Below are 19,101 nucleotides of genomic sequence, written 5' to 3' on the forward strand. Positions count from 1 at the left end.
GATGCTTCTTTACCATTGAGGTCAAAATATTCAGAACGGAAGCAATTAAACCAAAAAAATACTCTCCGTTACCTGATCCATACAAGTCTTTGAAATTACAAACAACGCATAACTTTTCTAGAATATAGTCATAGCTGTACCATGCAAAAAGACAACTTAATAGATTACCCAGTATTATTAAAATCAGAGTCATTAAATAGATAGAACTTTAATAACGTAATTGTTGAGAAAGATAAATAATAAAAGCTACAATGACTACTTTCTCCGCTTCTGTCGAAAGTGAAGTGAATGCAAAGCGAAAATTAGGCTACACTTAGAATGCGGTACGCTAACGTTAAAAAGTGAAGTTTATTTTTCGCTAACGAAATTGGAACGAGTGCAAAATTTACAAAGAGCCAGTAAGCACCTGAGTAACCTTGGTCGTTAGCTCTTAATTATACTCTTGGGTGGTTAGGAAGATGGTTTTATATTTGAATTAAATTAACAAAGTATTCCCACCGCTCTTATGAGCAATTTAATAACGTTATATTATAATGATGCGTGTACAGACAAAGTGACTGCGCTTATTTTTTAAATTACACATTTGTTTTTTTTTTTTTTGTTTGTATAAAACCTTTTTTTTTAACACGGTATAATATTTAAAAAAAAAAAATAATTATCTTAAAAGATAGCTAAGTAGATTTGAGTGGCACTATTTCAGTGATTTCGTATCATGACTCTTCAGAGCCAACTGTACATTGGTTTTGGTTTATGGTAACCCGTCAATAATGTTAATGCTTCTACAACATTTCACAACAAATCCTATCAGATAAAAACCGCCTTTAAAATAGCGAGATAGAATATTATAAGCATATATATTTGATTGTTTTTTTTTCTAATTACACACAATAATTATTTATTTGCCATTGAGCTTTTGTTTAAATCAAGAACCTTGCTTGAAATTTAATTGTACATATATATCTCGAATATCTAAATGCGGAATGCACGAAATTTATAATAAAACAAAAATAGATTTATTTTTTTATCAAAACATGACGTGTTACGGTATATATGGCATTCGACTTCAAAAATAAGGATGCAATTAATTCGGCATAAATTAAAAAAAATATATATTATCTAATCAACTAAGTATTATAGTCAAAACACTTTAGACATTGTTTCTTGGTGACAATCGAAAAGTAATTTTAATATTGTTTTACATGTGATACTCGGCTTCGTTTGTGTGCAGATTATTAATAAAGAAAATGTTAATTATAATATAAATATAATTTATACCCTATCGCACTGCACAAATTATTTTTCTAGACTATTCCCTACAAACAAACAATACTTACCACTTTTCAATATTAGCGTCACAAAACTGAAGGTATTTATTAAAATCATGACTGTTTAACTTACGACGAGCGAGGCAGGTATTTAACAGCAAGTGTCATTTTAGTCACGATACAATGGTATGTATCAATTATTTTTGAATACGGGTAAACGTATGCCTTGATAAACAAAAACCTTCTAATTCTGATTTGAATAGTTACGATAAAATAAGCCTTAATTCTGTTAAATAAGAACGCAAATAGCACGTATATATTAATATCACCGTCAACAGTTGAAGTATCTTAACATGTACGTTCCGTAACATTAATGGGTCAAACTGTGTCACAGAGTTTTTGTTACGTGTCGTATCAATTTTCGTGACTTCCGTATTTTTTGCCGGCTCTTTGTGTTAAGCGATGCATCATTTTCCGGAATACCACCGGACTAATAACAATCAAACCATTGTTCATTTCAAATTTACGATCAGTCGGTCTTCAAACTCGAAACTCGCCGCGCTGTTTGCAATCCGAATAACGAATACGGTAGCATTTTTGTTCAGTTTCCAATTTCAAATTTTAGTTATCGCTTACCAGCGTAAATCGAATAATGCTAAAAAATCGTATTAACGACTCCATTGAAATCTGTAATCTCTGATAGGGCGCTTCCACAAGTTAGCGTTTATCGCTGACTATATCTCACCCGTTCTAATATATGACCGTGAAGAGAGATAGTGACACTTTATGATAACACCACTAAATTTTATAATGGTAGTAACATTCGCATTCAGACTAAAGGATGAAGAAGTGGGGCGCATAAATTGATCAGGATTATAAGTGTTACGGCCATACAAGGACGTTTAAAGTTGATATACTCACGATTGGACACAACACTCGTAAAAAAATGGTAATTATTATTTTTTACTATTGAAACATTTATGGGTATTTTCAAAAATGTCTAATTTTCACACACATTTTTACGTCATTTTTACTTTTTGTTTTATGCGTCTTATCTTAACCAATACAGTATTATATTTTTGCAACAGAAAGAGTTTTCTTAAAAAAGGTCTCATTACATTGTTAAATAACTAATGCCGCTATTATAAAATCTTGACTTCCATCCCTATAATGAAGAGCTCATAAAGGTTCATTATTAAAATGAAGCTCAAAATAGAGTGCTTTACAATGTCAACAACGTATTTTTCATAGATTCGATTTGGTCGAAAATTAATATCAGTTATCGAGTGACCTTTAATGTAATTATCGAATGTATCTTCTTACTGAAAATGTCTTCAGCTTTAGAAATATATTATGTAACTGATTAGGTTTTAGGATAATAATTATTATCTTTCCAATCAGCTTCAAATGTTCGATTTAGTGAATCTTAATCAAATTAATAACTTGGCTGAATGTTGTGACATAATTTTAGAATTTATAATCTATATTTTTGATATTACTAAAGTAACGTAAAAAAGTAACGTAAGATAACTTAGTATGAGAGCTTGAAGTGATTCCTTCTAGCATAAAGGAAATACTAGACGTATAAGAATTACCAATCAAAATCAATATTAAGTACGATATACCCTTAATTAAATAAGTTCAAAGAGCAAAAAAAAAATCAAGTACAATGAGAGAAATATAACAAAACGGGTCAAGCACATGTTACAAAGAAATACAAAACTTCAACGCTCAGCCGTCGTACGGATGGACGTCAAAGTTTTTTTTTTTTTTGTATGTCGTCTTCCACGAAGAGTAAATATATTTCGGTTGCAATTGTCAAATTCGATTTTTAAATATATATTTTTTTTTAATACTCGTGGAATTGTATAAATTAGGGCATTGTGAATTGTCACTTATATTGTTGTTATTTAAATTAATTTTTATTGTATGTCTCTGGATTTATAACAGCAATATTCTACACTAGATGATCCAACCCCGAAGCGTAATGTTAAATAGTCTTATAACCCTCAATAAATGAGCATTTTAACGTCATTTTATTAGAATTGCTCAGTAGGTCGTTAGTTTAGTCCGTTCAAACAATCATTTCGGTTTCAAAATAGCATATATAACACAAAACTTTAGAAATTTTTAAACCTGTAAGTCGATTAGAAACAATATTTATTTATTTTATCTACTGCTCCATTCTTAAGGTACGATACTTAAATATATTCGTAAATATATTCAGTAATGTCGCTTATAATAAACGAGTTATTTGGCACAAAAATGGGTTTACAAATTGGAATATTACTCGTAATCTCTCTTTATATTAAATATAAATATATCTATATTCACACATAGTCAAATGATAAAATGCCTTGACCTATCCCAAGCCACTGCTTGTAAGACATAACATAATCATTAGTCAAATTTTGTATATATACCAATACATATAAAAAATTGGATAAAGCATAATAAAAAGGTGTATTATAGATTATAGAGTATTTTTAATGTCTATGCATTTTTAACCGACTTCCAAAATGGAGAAGATTCTCTATTTGAATATTTAAATATTTATGTACGTTCGGGCATAAATTCGACATACATAAGATGGATTTGCAATTCTTTATTTGTTCGAAAGAGGTTTATCCCGAAAAGGTCCACATTCAAATTTCTTAAAGAGCAGATCTTTATGGATATCGATACGGATGAATTTCGGACACAGACTACGGAACTCTTAATACGATTCTTAATGCTATGTGTTATTTAAGTCGGTATATTTTTATATAGCGATAATTTTATATATTATATTTGTCTTTGTGCTACGAAACGAGATAAAAATAACTAATAATAGTTTGTTTTATGAACTGATAAGTCGGAGATGAAGAATTTAATAGAAACTGAAAATTACTTGATAATTTTATACAAATAACATTAGTAGCTTTATATTTAAATTAATCTTTAAAAAGTCTTGTAAAAACTTGCTTGAAATAAGTAATGGATTATGTTATTTTTTTTAATTTAAAAAAATAATGTATACATTTGTCAATGATTAGATTGACCACTGTCTTCGAATTTCTATCCCAAGAAAACTATGTTTGAGTGAATTTTCTTGAAATATATTTTTTGCTGGATTACATATGTGGACTTATAGAATGCCAACTTGTTTTTATGACACACTTAGAGATACATAAAAATTTATTTTGATGAAATCAATACTCGAATTTGATTATATCTCACTTGTTCGGTATTTTTTTTAAGACTAATTAACATTCGAATTTCAAAACTATTGCAATAAAAAAATTGCTTAATTAAAAGTAAATTACGCAATTAATGTTAGTACGCAATTCAAATTAGCGTAACAGTACGCTATCCGTAAGTACCCGTTCCCGTAATATGGCGGTTTAGTACAATAGTCCGTTCCACTTGATCCTTAATTAATATTGCTGGGAACGACCGTCCGTCCTAGATCATAGAGCAAATATACATGACCGGGCAAAGAATGGGTTAATTGTTTTTAAAAATTGAAACAGACGATGCAATATTTTGTCTGCTAACTATCAATGATATGAAACCTGTTTTGTACAATTACTTTTTGTTATAAAAAATTAAAGAAAGAAAAAAAAGAAAGAAATATTTCTTAAGACACGACACAATTACTATAAAAAGTATAAAAAATTAAAACAACAAAAATAAAAAAACATGTTAATTAATTATAGCTACTAATTAACTTAATCTACAAAAATAAAAACAACAACAACAAAACAAAACAATGATAGTTAAAGCTTAAGCTTCCGAGTTGGGTTCCAAGAACCCAACGCTGATTTTCAATGGTACCCTATGTGGTTGTGACGGGCTGTGACAATTTAAGATAATATTCAATATAACTGCATTTAATATAATACAAATAAATATATGAATTTAATTTTTTTAGCAATTTAATCCAAACATGTTTATTTGATTGAAACGATTATTATGATAATATTAATTTGGCGTGTATGACTTTTAGTTTAATACGCGTGTGAAGAAAAAAAAATCCAAGATAAATTTACGATAAATAAATTTATTTTCGTATATAATATTTTTTTATATATGTATTTTATAATTATTATAATTTCAACTGAGACTAATTAATTGTGCGGATGTAATTATTATGCACAAGTCCACTCTGAACTTCTTTACTGCTATCTTTGAAAATAACTTCAAAAAAAAAATTCTTTTACCAGCAAGGCGGATAGTTAAACCCAAATTTAAAGAAAAAAATTATAGACATACCAAAACCAAAACACTGGAACCTCATTTACGACATTTTTAAAACTAGTTTCATTTGTTTTATAACCAAATCAATAATTTTAATCTTCCAGCCAATAGCTCTTCCTAATATGAGCAGTTACCCCAATTTTTGCTAGACGCAGTATAAAAGTTGACGTATCGCCTTGCCGAAGTGAAAAAGACTATTTGCGAGTTTAATAGAAATTTCGTTGGTTTGTAGCAAACATAAGTAGGCGTGTTAAAGGTCGTGTATACACAACGCTTTCATTCACAAAATAAGATATTTTCACACGAAAAACTAAACCGTAGCGTTTTGTTTTTACAGCGTCTCAATAGTCACTTGTGGTAATTTATTTATTATATTCGCTATAATTCACGTATTAATTATAATTTAAGTATGTAATTTTTTTATAACTGCATTAAAATCTTTTTTGTCTAATTAACGCTATGTAGTCTATAAGATAGAATATATTTTTACCGAAGATTGCTATTTCGAATACGAGTAAATACCGTGTTTTCATGTGTTTAATTTCTTAATTCCTTAGCTCGTTGGTGGATTTGGATTTGGATTTCTGCCTCTTGTCTATGTCCTGATCTAAGACCTGGTAAATGGGTCACCTGCTGGTCAGTGGTCACTACTGCCCATAGAGATCGGCGCTGTAAGAAATATAAAAAAATCGTTGCAATGCACCACCAACCTTAGAAACTGAGATGTTATGTCCACTGTGTCTGTAGTTACAATATCTCACACAACCGGAACACAACAATTCTACGTATGTTTGACGTACGTACCTAGACGGTTGCACGAATCCCCACAACTAAGTGAATATTATTAATTAGTGAAGCCATTTTTAGACGATTAATCTAAAACAGCGTATAGCGTTTACGCTGTTTACGAATAAGTATGAAAGGCGCTTTATAATGCGTAGGAAGAAATGGCTGGGAAGTTTTGTTTACCCACTTTGGGCCCATAGATGGATGACGAAGAAACGATAAGTACACTCTTTCGCAGTGTACTCAAGGAAATTGTCGCTTATTTTATCCCAACGCAAATCAATAATTCGAGCCGCTGGTCTTCAGTAAATCCGGACAAGTCAATCGAAACTTTATGAGCTTGATTAGTTTCATGATATGGGGTGAAGGAAAATATCGAGAAAACGTATGTGCCTGATGAGTTTCTAGCGCTTAATACACGAACCCGTACTGGTGTGTATAAGTTTGTGAGTGTATGGATTTGATTTGGATACTTAAAAATCAATAGAATTATTGAATGCTTAATAAATCGGTATAAATATATTGACCATTCCACGATATATATATATATATATACTTAATAATCTTATAGAACAGTTTTACTAATTTTCACATAATGTTTTTATAGAAACACAACACATTACGAATTCGTTTTCAGGTCGCCTTTTTTCTTTTATTCCCAAGACGTATGTATTTTAATCGTCTTGGCGTGCAAAAAAATAAAGACACTTTGAATGGGTAGATCGGAATTGAAGATAAGAAGTGTCTCACATCTCCGCAAAATTTATGTTTTTGTTAAATCCTTTCGAAAACATTACGAAACGAAGTTAGTAATTTAAATCAGGACATTGTCTTTTATAAAAATCTATGTTAATAAAACTAAAAATTGTATAATTTGGTGATAGCGCTTTGTGCAAGCCCATCTGGGTAGGTACCACCCACTCATCAGATATTGTACCGCCAAACAGCAGTACTCAGTACTGTGTTTCGTTTTGAAGGATGAGGGAGCCAGTTTGATTACAGGCACAAGAGGCAAAGTTTTCAAGGTTGGCGGCACACTGGGGGTAAAGGGATTAATATTTCTAAGCTTATTACGTTGCTAATATGTATAGTCAGTGGTGACCACATACTACCAGTTGGCCCATATGGACATCTGCATAAATAATTTATAAAAAAAAAAAATTAAATCTTCGCCTCAACAACAATAATTACAAGAATTTACAAAGTCAATATCACGAACGTACAATGAAGTACTTTATCGTATTTCTTATCTCAAACGGAAAAAAAATCACATTTTTTCATACTTTGATGAGTTTCCTTTATTAATATTAACGGCTCAAGATTTCATTTAAGTTGGATTTCGGAAATATATTTTTTTTTATTTTAAAAATTTGGTAAATGTTAATGACCTTGTCGCTAAGTTTTAAATACTTAAATACAAGAATGTTACAATCTTTAGTTTTGTCTAATATCTTATAGTCATAAAAAAGGTTTTACTATCTTAGTAGATTGTGGATTATTATAGATATTATTACTTCTATTTATATAATAGCTAGAATTATATTTTTTTAGATATTTCAGAGATATTATTATTACGTTACATCGACATTTTCGACATTTTAAGCCGGTATTCCATGCGCGCGAAGTCGAGACGGATAACTAGTTTAATATATCTCTACATGATTTACAGACTTATTCACCGTAAAGCAAATAAAACATAATAATAATAATATATTTGGAACGAAGTTATTTTACGCAGCGTACGGTACAGTGAACTGACAGAGAAATCGTCATTTTCGGAAAAAGCATTATGCCACCTCCAGGCGACCATCGCTCTCTTTCTCTTTGTCTCTATCTCTCTCTAATACGTACGGTTTTATTAAAACTTATTTTATATTATTATTTTATTTCACGCTCGATTTTTAATAATAATTTTATTTATTGTCGTTTCATTATTCTCAAATAGAGTTTATTTGAATTTATTAAATATATCAAATAAAATATATCAAAAGTAATTTCGTTCAAACCGGGTGTCTCATGAAACATCTTCCTCTTCAGCCTAACCAATGTTTCTACGAGTCACATGCAATAACATTTAATAAAACAATACCCGTAATTGGTATTAAAGGGAAGGAAAATGAAATACCATTTCATGTTTTCATGGAAAGGTTATTTATTACTTACGTAAGCGGAAACATATCGACGTAGCTGCGTTAGTCATTGATAAATCAGTTTCCAAGGGCAAAGTTGGGTGAAGTTGCCATTATATTTAACTCCCATTTTTGCTTCTGTTTTTTTTTTTATAAGGAAAATTTTATCAAAATATTTTTTGTCTTCACTTCGTATTAATAAAGGAAATATTTATTAAATTATATTATATGTAAACATAATTTAATAAATATAACAATATAAAAAAATAATAATTAATGTCGTCGTTGCATTTTCTCTAATACATTTTAGAAAAAGGTATCATATCTTGCAGGTTGGTATTAATGAAATGATACATATGTGGCAGAATTTCATTGAAATTGGGAACATACAGGTTTCCTAGCGATTTTTACCTTCACGCCCCAACGCAAGATGAGCACAAATTAAGCACATAATTCGGCGGTTCTTGCCTGGTTTTGAACCCGCAATCATGAAGATGCACTCGTTTAGAACGCCTACCCTATCTGGCCATTTCGACTCTCTTATTTATTTACGGTATATGTTTGCGGTAATTTAGTGCAAATTATGCCAATGTCACGTATAATAAGCAAGATAAGGAAATTCATCGGTTTTAAATTTTAAAGTTTTAATTTATGACATAAAAAGACATAATCATTGTGTAACATAAACAAAGTCGCTTACCGCTGGCTGTATCTATGTAGGCTTAGACCAGCATTGCACCCGTGCGAACCCGGCAGGCAATAGCGGCGGGGTCGCTAGTGTAAAAATAAACATCAAAATTTTGTGAATTATTACCAAAACATTATGAAGTTCGTCTATTTTATTTACTTGAAAACAGTGTATGAAACTGATCCAACAACTTTCAACACTATAAATATATATACAGATAAATTAATGGAAATGATATATTCAACTAATTATTTCTTGCCGGTTCTTCTTGAATCTACATTCCGAACTTCAAAGGGCTTATAAAAGCCATTTTGTAACCATGTTTGAAACCCCACATGAAATAGAATTTGAGTAGAACTGCCAACTGTTGGTGTAAAATTAAATATCGTTTTAGAGCAAAGAGGATATACTGTATAAAGTGAATAATTCTTTTATCGCGTCAAAACAAGTGGATCCGCACTTTTCACTTCATGTGATATCATCGCGATAACAATCAGCTTCAATAAATACCATTGCTCATGAAGTGATTTTACAAAAAAAGCAAATTAATATAACGAATGCTATGAGTAACGCGTGACTAAAATTATTACATTAGTGTTTAAAATATTTCCAAGTATTCAAACGAATTGTTTTGCATATTTGTATCGGTCTTTGCTTTTTATTCGATTCGGATAATCAGATGAATTAATTGAAAAAGATTATTTAAAAATTTCTTTTTTTTTCAGAGTAAGTTATTTCGATCAAAATCGAATGAGTTCGAGAACGAAGCGTTGGAAATTCACAACGAATACAGAAGAGAACACGGAGTTCCACCTTTAGTTCTGAATAAAGACATTTGTAAAATAAGCCAGAAATGGGCCGAAGAACTAGCAAAGAACGATAAAATGGCGTATAGCGTAAACCAGACTTATGGAGAAAGTGTATACTGCGGTTGGTCACCAGATCCTAATACGAAAATAAGAGCCAAAGATTGCGTTGACAGATGGTATAATGAAATCAATGATTTCTCTTTTGGAAAAGAACCTGATGTCTTAAATTGTGGTCATTTTACTCAAATAGTTTGGAAAAGTACAAAAGAACTCGGAATAGGTAATGCCAAAAGCAAATCAGGAAAGTTGTATGTGGTAGCTAATTACTATCCCCCTGGAAATTACGCTGGCCAATTCGTGAAGAACATTCCACCACCAGGAGCTTTTCAATTCCGGTCTAGCTCCAGTTATAGTTCATCTATTTCACCGCGGGAATCCAACAATAATTTAGCGCCACATTCACCTAATAAATCTGGGCCTCCATCACCGAATTTTAGGAGCAGCAAAAATTTAGGCGATATAGCTAATGACTTAGTCACAAAAATCAAATCATTTTCGATATCAACAGAAAAGTTTGAAGAAGAATTTCTCCAAGCCCACAACGATTACAGATTTAGACACCGAGTACCACCTCTGGAACTTAGTAAGAAGTTATGTAAGTACGCAGAAGACTGGGCCAAAACTATTTCTAAAAAGGGAAAAGTCGAACACCGAGACCAAAATGAATATGGTGAAAATATATTCTACGCTTGGTCGTCCGATCCCAATTTTTCGCTATCAGGAAGAGATCCAGTAGAGAAATGGTACAGTGAAATAAGTAATCACTCATTCGGCCAAGAACCAGATCATTTAAGTTCTGGACATTTTACCCAAGTTGTGTGGGAGGATAGCAGAGAAATAGGCGTAGGTGTGGCAAAAACAAAAGAGGGACAAATTTACGTTGTGGCGAATTATTATCCACCCGGTAATGTAATGGGAAGTTTTGCTAGCAACGTTCGCCCACCTGTTTATTAAATTACCAATTTCTAGACGACACCAAAGACGTTTTACATTCCAAAGAAATAAGTTATTTAGTTATATGATATATTTTATTTATTACAATTTTTATATTTTAGATTAAGGTTGATAGAATTATTATTGTGATGCTACAGTAAATGTAAATTAATTCGTTTTATTTTTTTTAAATTATTATTGTATAAATTTATTTCTAGACTTATTACAATAATAACTAAGTTTTATATTAACTATCAGAAATTATAGAACAGTATGAAATATACCTATATTGTTATTAATTTTATTAAAAAATATTACAGTTAATGGAACAATATTATAAGCTTAGAAGACTTTTGGCTGATATATTGTTAAAATCACTTGACCCTTCTTGCTCGGTGTTTGAGTACATACTAACAAAGATGTTGATAAAGCAGGCATGCTCCATTGGGGCCTAAGATTGTTCTTTTTATAGGAGAAATCAATGCCAGTGAAAAATCAACTCTGCTTAGCTTACTGTGACTTGCTATTTCGAAATGTGTTCTCTATGGTTATCATTATTTATTTATATATCTTTATGGCATTTCACAACATTATTCTGCTGAACTATTCTGTAAGAAAAAGTTCGAAACTCACGGTGAGTTTCGAACTTACAATACGATGGTAAAATATCAGAATTTGATATGCGACATATACTATATTTAGCGTACAGAAGTAAACTACTTACTCAGTTGAGATAGTAAGACTTACAAATCCAAATAAAAAACAAGGAACACTTTTAGCAAATTGCAAGTTGAGCTAATATCGACCTTACTGTCCGCGCCCAAAAAGAAAAAAATAACGGCGGCTTAATTCAGTTTCGCGCGCTTTTGTTTTTTTTTTTTTATTTTGTTTTTTTGTTCTAGACAGTTGTATGAATAAAGGAATGCCCTAAATCTATAATGATTATAACATTTACAGGATCACACGTATCGGGTATAGCGTGGCATAGCGTATCACGATGTCAGTTGTCACCATTTCACGAGTGACACACGGAGTGATTTCTTACAAAAACACGTTTCAGAGTAGTTTACGTTTACCAAATAGCTCTAATAGACAGTTTAAGTACAAATTAATATACTGTAAATAACTTAATGTTGGTAATAGACTTCTTTTATGTTTAAGGCTTGGATATTTTTCTACTAACCTTCTTCATGGTAGATTCAGCACTATTAACTATTTTCATGTATTTAATTTCTGGTTTCGAAACTAGTGGTTAAAACTTGGAGCAGCAGTTACTTATATAATAATATTTTAAGTATATTACCTATATATACCTTCTTTGAAACGCATTGCATATTCTCGTATAAGATTCATGGATATTAGTTGTTTCACTTATTTATTTATTTATTCCTTATTGCACCCAAACTTAAAACTAAACATTACAATATTGCTACACAAAGCATGAGGTGCAACAGGCGGCCTTATCGCTCAGCACCTCTTCCAGGCAACCTTTGGGCAAATCATAATATTTACATATATGGGAAGGGTACAGTAATTTAAGTCATAATATAATACATACATAATATAATAGTACACAATACACAGATAACAATAAATATATACTAAAATAAATATTTACATAAATAAATACATAAATATATATAATAAAAAAGGAGATATAACAGAACAAAAAATTAACAACGACAACGTCTGCTTAAAGCGACAAGTAAAAGTCCTTAACCATTTTTTATAAACATTATTGTTAGTCATTACAGAATAAAAAGTATTTGTTAGTTCAGATTCATTATTACGAATGTATAGATATGTTTTCTGAACTCTGAATACATTCTGCGTTGAAAGACTGAAATATACGATTAACTCGAACTATTCTATTTCACGGTTTGCATTCAATATTTAACTTCAGTAGAAACCGAATTGAACTCAAGTTGTACAACAAATAGTAATTGTGCACGCTACAATAGATTCTATTGTGTAGGAGTTGAAATTAGAATCGCATGATATAAATTTAGTTTCGCTGTGTTTACTGTTTGCTGAACTTTCTACTAATACACATATTTGAACAGATATTTAAATTTAAAAGATGAAATATTTCAATTTTTGATTCAGATTATTATATATTATATTAAATACTTCTTATTCAACTAACTGCTTCGGTAAGGTTACCGTAAGTTTCATAGTTACATGGTAAGGTGATCTGATCGGCTTCAGTGCACGATCGGAAGGGCGTGTTGCAGTGTCGACTTCCTTCCAGGCTGCTAATAATAAATATTTAAGACAATAACCAGATCAATTTAAAATAACAGGCCCGACCATTGATTTGAAACTAGTGTCGTGGTATATTTAACCTCATTGTTAGCTTCTTAACTGAAGACGCGCTTAGTATGATATTTAATACACTGTACAGTAAAACTCTCGGATTAAATTTTTTGGTAGTAGGACTTTGTGCAATCGTGTCTGGGTTGGTACTACCCAACTATCATATATTGTGCCCGGTTTGACAGGTGAATGAGCTAGTGTAACTAAATACACAAGGGACACAACGTCTTAGTTCTCATAGTTAGCGGTGCGTCGGCGATGTCAGAATTGGTTAAAATTTCTTAAAGCACCATCGTTTATGGGCAGTGGTGACTACTTAAGAGGACTACAAGAGCTAAGTGCCCTTGAGAATCGCACGCATACACTTACACAATCGACCAAAACGGCAAGCCCGTGCACTAATGGCTAAGCGAGGTAACGATGTTAGACCCGAGTATTCTACTAATACTAAGATACTAACTAGCATATATCCTGAAGATTATCATATATTTTTTTGATCTGGTTTAATGTGTTGGATCATATGACTATATGCATTAAAACTTGCATTTAGCTTCTGTACTCTTAACGTGTCTCTTAACGTGTCAGGTGGTCCCTTTCCCCGACCCGTTAAATAAACTATAATGCATGTGGATGTAACTCTATGTACACAAAAACAGGACTAAACTATTTTAACATTAATTAAAAACGGCTTAGACTGTGAAAATTCCCATGAAATATATTTGATAGCATTAGCAGCCCGTAAATGTCCCACTGCTGGGATAAAGGCCTCCTCTCCCTTTGAGGAGAAGGTTTGGAGCATTTTCCACCACGCTGCTCCAATGCGGGTTGGCGGAATACACATGTGGCAGAATTTCGTTGAAATTAGACACATGCAGGTTTCCTCACGATGTTTTCCTTCACCGCCGAGCACGAGATGAATTATAAACACAAATTAAGCACATGAAATTTCAGTGGTGCCTGCCTGGGCTTGAACCCGAAATCATCGGTTAAGATACATGCGTTCTAACCACTGGGCCATCTCGGCTCTCATATTTGATTTTTGATTTTTGATAAATGAAAATAAATTAAAATGCCTTTAATCCTCAAGTAAAGTCAGTATTTTTTAGTATTATTTAATGTAACGATCTTAGATTCAATTACAGTGAGTGATTCAGTGAGTTATGCAACGAAATTAATAATTTTAATTTTATAGTTAAACTTCAGGAAAGCGAAAAATGTATTTGAAATTATTTATATCGTTCATTTTCTGGGTATGTATTACGTTTTATATGTGATTTATATAATTTTAGAGTTGTATATAAATCAATATTATATATGTATATATATTTACTTATTTCAGAGCAATGTGACATTAGCGGGAAATTTGTCGAAAAAAGATATAAAATATCTTCTTGAAGTGTTGAGAGTAAGGATTTTATTTATTAATAATATATTATTATATGGGATGCCGAGATGATCCAGTGGTTAGAACGCGTGCATTTTAACCGATTATTGCGGGTTGAAGCCTAGATCAGCACCATAGTTTTCATGTGCTTAATTTGTGTTTACTATCCATCTCGTGCTTGACATTGAAGGAAAACATCATGAGTAAGCCTGCATGTGTCTAATTTCAGTGAAATTCTGCTAAGTATGACCACCAACCCGTATTGGATTAGCGTAGCGGAATAAACTCCAAACCTCTTCAAAGGAGGCCTTAGTTCAGCGGTAGGACATTTACAGACTTTATATAGGAACAAATACTTTTTGGAATTGATCGTGTGCCATTTTTGAAGATAATTTAATAAAATTATATACTGAATCTATGTATATCGCTTTACTGAACAAATATTTAGTTTCAGCATTGCACCCGTACAAAGCCGGGTCGGGTATTTGATAAACTAAAGCCGCACCTATATTTGAATTGTAAGGCAGCCTTCCCTTCATATTAAATCCCTTGCAGATACTTACCAGACTATAATGACTCGTCTGCAGCGTTTTGAATATTTATGTTTAACGACGAATTCTAAGCATAAAATTAAAATATTTTTTATTCAAGTAGGCTTTTACAGGCACTTTGAATCGTTATTTACATGATTTCGTAAGTTCGGAATGTACATTGATTCTAATGAGTAGATCCGGCCAGAAACTCAGTAGTTACTCTTTTCCAACATTTGATATATAAAGTTATGTAAATTAAATACAATTAAATCTCCACGCATTTATATCACCTACATAATATCGTGTTGAATAATATGCTCTATTTATAAATGTTTTTTTTAACGAATAATTGGAATTTATGAATTGCTAAAGCTATGAATGACATTATCAGCTTTCGTTTTAAATGAAGGTGTAATCATCTTGATTGACCATCTCCAGTTGACTTTCTATATGATTTTGAAATTACCAGAGTTTATAAACGTGATATCTGTAATCGCAGGCAAATAAATTATTATACTCTGATATTTATTTATTCATTCATTCATTCATTAATTCATTCAGTCTTGCAATCTTTCAGTCTTTCAGTCTTTTAGTCTTTCAGACTTTCAGTCTTATAGTCTTTCAGTCTTTCAGTGTTTCAGTTTTTCAGTCTTTCAGTCTTTCAGTCATTTATTCATTCACTCATTTCGTCATTCAGTCGTTCATTTATTTATGTATTTATACTTTATTGCACCGATACTTAAAACTAAATTTTAGATATGGATTAAACAAAAAATGCAACAGGCGGTATTTTAATTATTTTTTGTATGATTAAGCTTTTTTCTTTAAAATAATTTACTTTTAATTTGCACACACCACACTAGGAACGTTCTCTCCTGCGCTACTAGGGTTGGCTGGTAGGATTATGCATTGACCATTTAGTCCGCTTTTGTATATATGTGCAATAGATACACAAATAATCTATTGAAGCAGTAAGACAAAAAACAACTCTATATACTGTACAGTACAGTTGATAATAATCTGTAAACTAAACGTATGGTTATAATTAATTCGCACTTGACTTTTAAGATTTGCCCGAATATTTACACAGACTTCGAGTTCATGGATCATCAATGTGTCAAAAATCATTTTTTTTCTTTTCTTATAATGAATTTAAGCGGACGCGTTTATGGGCCACTTGAGAGTATATGGTCACCTACGCCCATAGATGCATTGCATGCATTTTTTATGGCATTCTTCATATGGGCCATCTGATGGTAAGTGGTCACCACCGCCCATAGACAAAGGCGCTGTAAGAAATATTAACCATTCCTTACATCACTTATGCGCCACCAACCTTGGGAACTAAGATGTTATGTCCCTTGTGCTTGTAATGACTGGCTCACTCAATCTCCAAACCAGAACACAACGATTGCTCCCAAAATATATACGTTAAAACAATTTATTTTATCACACACGCACAAAAACAAATACACGGACACTAAAATTTGAAAATTTAAAAAAGGAATCATATATTTTTTAATGAAAACCTTAAATTAAGTCCTTTCTTATGAATAAAATAAAACTATAACAGTTTCCGCAATAGTATTTTGAGGTAGTCTATAAATAATTCAACTTGATTTATTTTATTTCATACTCTATACTCTGACTAATTATAGACAAACTCACGTCGCTGTAAGGGCGACTCACAAAGTGAATATCCGTGTATAGCGTACTAAATCCTTTTGTTGAGACGACTTGTTTGAAACTAGAAAATTCATTAACAGACTTAGAAATTCCAAACGGTGCGAGTGAGCACAATGGTAGATATTTTAGTAGTTGCAAAGCTGAAACTAATGAACTAACTAACACATTTAAAGATAGCGATGTAGTATTATCGCTGAGTAAATGACTTCTGTTCCATAAAATAAAATCTTTCGCTGGCAGTTTTTCTGTACCTATATGACTTCAAGACGAGTGCTTACTATTTTTTAACGGCCAGCAATGCACCGGTAAGAACTACGGTGTTGCGTATGGGCAGTGGTAATCACTTTCCATCATGTGCATCTAAAGCACGTTTGTCAACTATAAAAAAAATCACCAGTTCCTAATTTTCCTTTCAAGCATTTGCTTTAATTTTGTATCCGCTCTTTGGTTATGATTCATAAACTTCTACTTGAAATAAATGTTAATAGTATATTATTATATGATAAAAACAACAAACATATTGGATAAGACGCCAAATTCAGCACGTGACGAAGAGTACCAAGAAGTACTGTCACATAACTTTAATAAAATTCAGTAATAAGCATGGCATTGGGAGGATGGCATTGGATTATGCAAAGGGGTGCACGTCCCTGCCATGAAAGAAAGAAGACCGAACGATATAAAGAAATACATTGCCTATATATTTAAAGTTTACCGTCCTGATCTAAAACTGTGGTCAACCTCCATTATCCTGCACGGGCAGCTCAGCAACGTGGCTTCCATTATTGACTCTGGGGTTGATAACAATGTCTAAATTTTTATATGTACCTAAAACTCGATCTATAATAGATTATATTTTAGGACCTTATAGTGTAATATAATTCTGCCAGCGTCCATGACAATAAGTAAATTAATCTAATCTAATAACATCAAATATGAATTTTGAACATCGATCATCATTGAATATTCTAAGTTCAAAATACATTGTAACATATCAATGTTTTATAGAATTTATTTTATGTTCTACTTACAGAGACATAATAGGCTTCTTGATAATGATAAATTAGACGTACCTCAATCTATAGAAGAACTTCCACGAGCTGAACCCATAAAACCTGGGCATTCGTTACTACAACCAAACTTAGAAACTCTGAAATCAGCTGCTAAGTATCCTCAAAAAGACGTAAGTGGAACTGCTGTTTATGGAAATTTGAAGAATCTTGGAATATCGTAAGTCATTTTAATTTTTATAAATACTATGTTATATGCATGTAAATATATATATGTAAGCATATATATTGCATTATATGGTGATGTAAGGAATTATGACAATTTCTTAGAGCACGAATGTAACCTATGGAATGTGGTGACACCATCAGGTGCACGTCCACCTACCCATTTCATAAAAAAATATATAACTACTAATACAATACCGAACTAAGTGAGCCATGTGTGTGTTTATGTCGTTTGTGTGAGTCAACGCGCTCGCGGTTTCCTTTCTGATATACACTGCACGATATGACTTGGTTGGGCTCTGGAGCTCTGTACAGACTCACGGGACATAACATCTTAGTTCCCACGGTTGGCGCATTGGTGATCTAAGGAAGGGTAAGAATTTTTTCGGCGCCAAAGTCTATGGGCAATGATGCCACTATGAGGACCATTTGCTCTTTCGCCTATTATTATTTTATCTAAACAAAATGACGTCAAATATAACAACTATTGGTGCTTTTTTATTAAATTTATTATTTTTAATAAAAATATAAAACATACACCTGTTTTTTTTTTTATAAATAACGTTTTATTAAAAATAATAATATTTCCTATATAATAATAGTATTATGTTTTGCAAAATCACTTTTGAAATTAAACAAGAAACCTAAATTAATTTGTACGCTTTGTTGGCACGAACAAAGATACAAATTACACTCGGCTACACGTCCGAACTACGCGAGGCACGCACACCGTGGAACCTTTGAGCGCGGTCAAAAAACCGACAGAGGCCGATATGTGCGGGTCGGGTCGAGGCACGCTTTGAGTCGAGGCACGTCTGCTTTGCGTGCCTCGGCCCAGAGCCGCCTCTGATTCGGACGCACTTTAACATTTTTTATTCTACCATTTTCTTTTTATTATTCTTAACACGAATCTGACAAAACACCTCTGGAATGAAACGACGAACCACTGGCTGCTGGAAATAATAAGAAGTATACTTTAATAGTAAAAAAATAATCCTACTGATTTTCTTTCGATATTTTAAGGTTCGGTTTCTTTAG

General features: G+C 31.9%; 1 protein-coding gene across 1 annotated transcript; it reads left to right on the plus strand.

Moving 5' to 3' along the window:
* The first annotated feature begins 1,804 nt into the window (after positions 1 to 1,804).
* Positions 1,805 to 11,083, plus strand: LOC125070373 (protein PRY1-like). The gene is made up of 2 exons (XM_047680219.1): positions 1,805 to 2,214; positions 9,833 to 11,083. Exons 1-2 carry the CDS (start codon positions 2,212 to 2,214, stop codon positions 10,928 to 10,930), a joined length of 1,101 nt encoding a protein of 366 aa, XP_047536175.1. The 5' UTR covers positions 1,805 to 2,211; the 3' UTR covers positions 10,931 to 11,083.
* Positions 11,084 to 19,101: the final 8,018 nt, after the last annotated feature.

Source organism: Vanessa atalanta, chromosome 2, assembly GCF_905147765.1.
Source record: "Vanessa atalanta chromosome 2, ilVanAtal1.2, whole genome shotgun sequence".
In the NCBI taxonomy this organism is placed as follows: domain Eukaryota; kingdom Metazoa; phylum Arthropoda; class Insecta; order Lepidoptera; family Nymphalidae; genus Vanessa; species Vanessa atalanta.